The sequence below is a fragment of the Lolium perenne genome, chromosome 3 (assembly GCF_019359855.2).
Source record: "Lolium perenne isolate Kyuss_39 chromosome 3, Kyuss_2.0, whole genome shotgun sequence".
Taxonomy (NCBI): domain Eukaryota; kingdom Viridiplantae; phylum Streptophyta; class Magnoliopsida; order Poales; family Poaceae; genus Lolium; species Lolium perenne.
The window spans coordinates 74,839,286-74,845,749 of record NC_067246.2 but is presented as its reverse complement, the minus strand read 5'-3'; the positions used below and the strand labels follow the sequence as shown (position 1 = coordinate 74,845,749).

General features: G+C 51.0%; 1 protein-coding gene across 1 annotated transcript; it reads right to left on the bottom strand.

Annotated features, from left to right (window-relative positions):
• Positions 1–2,937: 2,937 nt before the first annotated feature.
• Positions 2,938–5,488, bottom strand: LOC127341486 (uncharacterized). The gene is made up of 3 exons (XM_051367338.2): positions 4,733–5,488; positions 4,222–4,621; positions 2,938–4,142 (listed from the first exon to the last, which is right to left on the bottom strand). The coding sequence occupies exons 1-3, from the start codon at positions 4,911–4,913 to the stop codon at positions 3,248–3,250; spliced, it is 1,476 nt and encodes a 491-aa protein (XP_051223298.1). The 5' UTR covers positions 4,914–5,488; the 3' UTR covers positions 2,938–3,247.
• Between the last annotated feature and the right edge of the window lie 976 nt (positions 5,489–6,464).

Sequence of the window (6,464 nt, the reverse complement as noted above, 5' to 3'; positions counted from 1 at the left end):
TTGACCATCAGATTTAGCTCGTTCGATCAATATGGTGAGCATATCCGCCACAATGTTAAATAAAAGTGGTGATAAAGGGTCGCCTTGGCGTAAACCTTTTCGTGTCTGGAAGAAGCGTCCTGTATCATCATTGACACAAATCGCTACACTTTCTCCATACAAAAAATTATCGATCAACGCTCTCCACTCTGGTGAAAAACCTTTCATCCTGAATGTCTGATGGAGAAAAGACCAGTTGACTTTATCGTAAGCTTTCTCGAAATCAAGTTTTAAGATTACCCATTTATCTTTTTGTATGCAGTTCATGAATCGTCTCAGGTAGAACCACAACCCTATCTAGGATATTGCGTTTTTGCATGAAAGCGGTTTGCGACAACCTTACCACATGATCAGCCACTGTATTCAGTCTAATGGTGATCACTTTCGTAAATATCTTAAAATTTACATACGTAAAAAAGGATTGTACGTCTACGTGTAACCTGTGTACGTATGTCATGCACATGTCCTTCATAGGCAGCAGCGTACACGCACACCTCATCCTATGCATATCCCGTGTGGAGCCGTTGACAAGAAGGCAAAGCAACAACAAGACGCGAGGCCCCGTCCATCGTGGATCATCATCTCAGCTCATCACCTGCGACCCTGCAAGCTCTCTCTCGATCCCCTCGAAATAATTGAAATCTTTCGCAAGCAACGTACTCGATGGATCGATCGATCGTCCAGCTGGTTCTTTTTTGCAAGACTGCGCAGGAGAAACAGTGCGTGCACGTAGCTCGCTGCTAGCAGCAGGCCAGCCCAAGATGTCTTCTCTCTTTCTCGTGGACGCACGCACCGGGGAAAGGGACACGTGACGACGCGCGCGTTTGTCCGGTAGCTCTTGGAAGCACATCCCAAGCTTTGATGCGTCGAATATTTGATGTGGAAAGGCTCGGGGTCGTTGCCTATGAACGATTCCAAAACTTGCAAACCCGGACCCACATCTACATTTTTTTTCTCTCATTTTGTTTTTCTCTTGTGAAGCACAGTTATCATTCACGCTCACATGCGAGCAGTGCCGATATCTCATATCCTGTGACCTGCACAGACAGCCAGCCGCAGCCGCTATAGCTAATTCGGACAAGCCAACAGAAACCACTAGCTTCAATTAATACTTCGCCCTGTTTGCCACCGTCTGCCTGCGCGCGCGTTGGGTGGGCACGCACAATCGCATTCTCAGCTTGACCACTGAATTAATGGAGCTGGAATTTTGTGGCTGGCGACGTCGGCTACTACATCCTCATCTACTCCAAAAATGATGTTGCATTTTTGAATGAAATTCAGGCCGGGGAGTCTTGTTGCTTTCCGGCTGGACTCAATGAAAGCTGCCATGCATGAAATCATGAGGATTCCTTAGAACAAGACAAGAGGAAGATACAACCATTTACGGCCGCCGAGGCATGCATGCCCAAGGGGAAAGAGAGGCTTTGCATATAGGTGTCGTCTCCGTGGCAATCATGGTAACCACAGAAAGGAAAACAAGTTATCGCTGCTTCACTGTGGAGGAGACCAATGAGGCGATCTCCCGTGGATTGATCAATGAGACAACTAGCAGAAAACAAAAAAAACTCTAGCCAGAAAGGAACTACAGAAACCAGCAGATGTAAAAAAGAATTTCGACCTCTAGCCAGCTGCTTTCTTTTCGTGTACTGATCTGTGTGTGATGACAGGTGAATACTCAGGCGATCTCTCCTCGATCGATCAATGGAACGAGACAAATAGCAGCAAACAAAATAAAAACCTTTCTGCCCAAAGCATTGCAGCATATATGTACAAGGTTTCACTGCTTTTCGATGCCGTTTCTACCATCCATTCTGCTGCCATGGATGGAGATCTCATCACCACAAATTTAACTTCAGCTATTGGATGGGAAGATACTTTTATGGAACATATTTCCATTCTTTAGTAGTACTAAGAAAAGTAGCAAGCTAAGCTAATAGAAAACACATATGCCCATTCCTTGCACCTATAGATATGAAGTATATTTGTAAACAATTGCTTCCACAAAAAGAATGTATATTTATCTTGTACGCACGAACCCATGTCTCGCATGCATGGAGCTGAATTAAGGACACAGAAACACCGGCATGTTTTTTCATTACTACGATTTCTGGAGGAGTGCCTAATGGGGAATGCAATGGTTCATTAAGAAGGTGACAATACATAAAATGAACGAGAAAACAGTTAGGGTGTCTTTTTTACACGAAAAGGAGGTTGAAACCCACGGTCTCTCCATCGAAAGGATGCATACAAACTTTATTTATATACTTAGGATATTTTGGTTAAGTTAATTAATCTAGGTGTATCTGAAATAATTCCTCCTTTACAAATAGCAAAACTATATTTTCAGTTGTGCAAACAATTTAAAACAAGTTGTCCTAACAAAAATATGAATATGCTATGCTCAGTTGAAATGCAGTAATCTGGAGTTCTGCACTAACCTAGTTTAAATGTCTACGCAGACACCCCTGCTTGAAATATTTATTTTTTCTCAATCGACATTCATACTTGTGTAAAGAAGATCTGCTCTCCTTTGTATTTGTATAGATTACACTGTTTAGATTGGACGGTTATTTCTGAGCCTGATGAGAAATAGCAACACCAATATGTCTACCAAAGTGGTAAAAGAGTTAGGGTAATGTTGAGCATTTTTTGGTCCTATAAGATGGGACACGACGCTAGTCTACCAAATGTGAGTAGTATGATTTTTTTCTCCAAATACTACACTACTATTACTGTTTTGTTTGACCAGACTCTATTGCGAGACCATAGACTGGCAATGGGTTACTGTTACTGGTTACTGGTTACCGATACTGAATGAGCAATAACATAGCAGACTGGGAATAGTACAATAGTGACATGAACTGATTATACACACCATCAATTTGCAAGTCCCGTATATGTAGCATGAAAAGAATTTATTTGCAAGTTCGATATATAGAGCACCTTCATCTCTAGCATATACATGAATTTGAACAGTTCATTATTTCCTCCGAAAAGAAGATCAAACTGAGTGGCATGCAACAAAAACGAACTGGATATCGACCACTTACCCAATGAGAAACTTGACATATACGATCGAGGGCAATGCTGGGCATCCAGAGACGATGAAGATTAGGCCATGGCATGGTGCATCGAATTGACACGGTTCAGCTCATCGATGGCGAGCTAGCCAGCTGGTAGCGATGTTCATCACTAGCACTGTACCTTGCTAGCCGTGCCATGGCTCGCTGCTCTGGTGCCCTTGCTGATCGTACGCTGCGGCGGACGCAGAGGCCGACGTGGGCATGCAGGGATCGAACCCTGCCATGCTGAGTATGTCGCCGTGGGAGAATGCCCGCAGCCCCAGGAAGTCCCTCGTTTGGCCGTCGTTGCCGCCCCCGGCATTGCCACTACCTCCGGCCCCGGTGGCGCCATTGCCGGCATTGCGACTGCTGGAATTGGATCTCTGGTGCACCCCGAAGTGCGCAGGCGCCTCGAACGTGTGCGCGAATCCAGCGCCGATGGCAGTGCTTGTCGTCGCGCTGTTAGTGGTAGTAGCGGCAGCCGGTGCATTATTGTTGGCGGTGCCGCCAACGCTGCTGCTGCTGAGGGTGCTCGGCGCCATCTGGCCTTGGCCCGACGGGCGGCTGAGCGTCGCGCCCATCTGCGCCGCCTTCTGGAGCAGCGCGGTGGCTGACATGTGCGTGGACCCGGAGGCGGACGGCCCCGCCGCGGGCGACGAGAAGGACGCGAAGCCCATGCCCGCCGGCTGCGTGCTGCTCTCGGGCGTGGTGCTCCCGTTGAACTCCTGGTCCATCCTCGCCGTGCCAAACATCCCCGGGGCGCCGCCCTCGCCGGCCATCTCCATCTGCTGCTGCTCCGATAGCCACGGCTGCGCGAACTGTTGTTGTTGCTGCTGCTGCTGCTGCTCCCTCTTGAGGCACAGTTCCTGGATGAGCCCGTGGCCGGCACCCAGCGGGTGCGACGCGTCCATGACGGCCGGCATCTGAAACCCCGCGGCGCCGCCGTGCTGGTAGAGCATCCCCGGATCCACCGCGACGGCCCTGGCGCTCTCCTCCGCCAGCGCGTCGCAGAAGGCCCTGTGCGTGATGAAGCTGTCCCGCCTGCAATCAACAAACGCATGCACACATGAGCACGTCATGCATGGCCGTGGAACGCGCCGTGAAGACGAAGAGGACGTGCCTGGAGAAGAGGGTGCCGCAGTCGCAGCGGTACTCCCTGGTGCCGCAGACCTTGGAGTGCGCCTTCCAGTCGGACTGCACGGCGTAGCGCTTGGCGCACTTGTCGCACTTCCACTTCTTCTCGCCGTGCTTGCGGCTGAAGTGCTTCTTGATCCCCGTGAGGTCGCCGAGCGCGCGGGCGCGGTCGTGGTGCACGCAGCCGGGCTCCGGGCAGACGTAGACCTTCTTGCGCACCACCTCGTTGGGGTTGCGCTGCTTGAGCTTCCAGGGCAGGTTGTGGCCGCGCCGGTGCAGCTGCAGGTTCTGGTCCCGCTGGAAGCCCTTGCCGCAGATCTCGCACACGTAGCGGTTCGTGGCCATGAGCGACCGCGGCGACAGCGCGATCACCTCCGCGTCGGGGTCTGGGAATCAGTCGGCCGATAGCAGCGGATCCATCCGTCGTCAGTCGCAAGAACTCAAGTGATAGAGCTAGATTATCGATCGGTCGGAAGGAGAATTCACCGTGTGCGTACCTGGATTTCCCGGGAGGCTGCGCTTCCTCTTGGAAGGAGGCGGGAGAGGGTGGGAGGAGACGCTGGTCTGGTCGCCGGACGCGGAGGTGAGGTTGGACATGTTCTCGTCCGCCGCCGCGGCCAGGGCCAGCTGCTGCTGCTGCTGCTGCTGCTGAATTGCCGCCAGATCCTTGAGCATCATCTCGATCGACGCAAGCTAGCTACAAAAATCCACCATCTCGCTGCTGAAATTTCCACGGAATCCTCAGCTAGCCGCTGCAAAATCGATCAGATCTCGCGGCCGTGCGGGGCGATGGTGCATGTGCACGGCCTGCATGCGGTGGTGGTACTTGCAGATTTGCGGCAGTCGGTTGCACTAGCCGCGCCCAGCTGCGTCGTGCCGCTGTGGGGACAACAGCCAGCCAGCCAGCGGCTCTCTCTCCTAGTCTCGTTGATGAATCGAATCGCCCTGAGCTGATGTGGAGGCGAGGAGATGACTATTGTGAGCAAGAACCGAGGTCTCCTCCCGATGGAGTGATCGCCGAGCTAGCTGCGCTGGTGTAGAGTGGGGTTGAAGGATGGAGCTAGCTTGCTAGATAGGCCAGGTAGTCAGCTCAGCTAAGCTAAGAAGACTAGGGTTGATTGCTAGAGAGAGAGGAGAGAGGAGAGAGATGGCGATGGTGATGCGGATGAGGGAGGCAAGCGCAAGTGTCCACCCATTTCGTTGCCCGCCATCACACTGTACTGTACGAGTACAATACTCGCTCTCTGGAGCCGGCCCGCACGGAGCGCTGGGGCTTCCTGTCTTTTCCTTTGGTCTCACTCTCCACCTCTCTCTCTCTTCTGAATTCTGCTGCACTGGACTCCAGAAATCCGCTGCGTGTACTGATCGCTGAACCCCATTCCTATTCCGTGCTCGTCCCAGGGGATTACCAGTAATGGCCTGCCTCCATGCCACGGTGGTGGGTTCTCCAGTGCCATGCGGCCACAGTGCCGCAGCCCTAAAATTGTGGATCTTGAACCCTTTCCCGCGAGGCTTTTCTCTCCATCGAGTATATGCCACCTCTCTGTTTTGCACCTACACCATTTTGAGGCAAACACAATTTTGAACTTTGAAGAATCAATGAAGGGTAAAAAAAATTAAACATAAGGTCATAGATCCGGCTTTAAATATAAACCTTCCGGCAATCAAGACCTGAGTACAACAAGTTCTTGAACCATCCACACACAAACATACAACGAGCACAAAAAGGTCATGGCCGGTCAAGAATACAACATCGACCTAAGAGGGGTAAGACCTCCTAACTCCTAAGTAGTCCGTCTATCAACGTCGTCGTCATACTCCGGTCCGAATCCTCGACTAAAGTCTACTAAGCTCATCCACCGCCGCGTCCAAGAGAGGCCGGTCCTTTGGTCTAACCAAAATCCTTCATCTCAGCATATACATAAGACATATGGAATAAGCTTACCATCAATTTCTAACTTGTTTCGGATATTCCAAAGCCCCCAGGACTGAGCCGTAAAGGTAAACCAAGCTAGCCTACGAAGGAACCCCAAAAGACCCGGAACGAGATAGCATGGAAATCCCCGGTCCCTGCTAGGTTCCAATCACACTGAAGGAGTTCCCTGACACCTGCCCACACCAACTTAGCAAGGTGAAGCTGAAGAAGATATGGTTGCAGTCCTCTATCTCCCTGCACATAGCACAATCCCTATTAGAAGGCCCACTACTAGGGAAACCCTTATCCCCGGC

Excerpts from the sequence above, each read along its gene's own strand:
- LOC127341486 (XM_051367338.2), bottom strand. The coding sequence starts at position 4,913 with ATGATGCTCAAGGATCTGGCGGCAATTCAGCAGCAGCAGCAGCAGCAG. Across the intron at positions 4,622-4,732 it reads CAGCCTCCCGGGAAATCCAG|ACCCCGACGCGGAGGTGATC; the intron begins GTACGCACACGG and ends ACTGATTCCCAG. Across the intron at positions 4,143-4,221 it reads TGCGGCACCCTCTTCTCCAG|GCGGGACAGCTTCATCACGC; the intron begins GCACGTCCTCTT and ends TGTTGATTGCAG.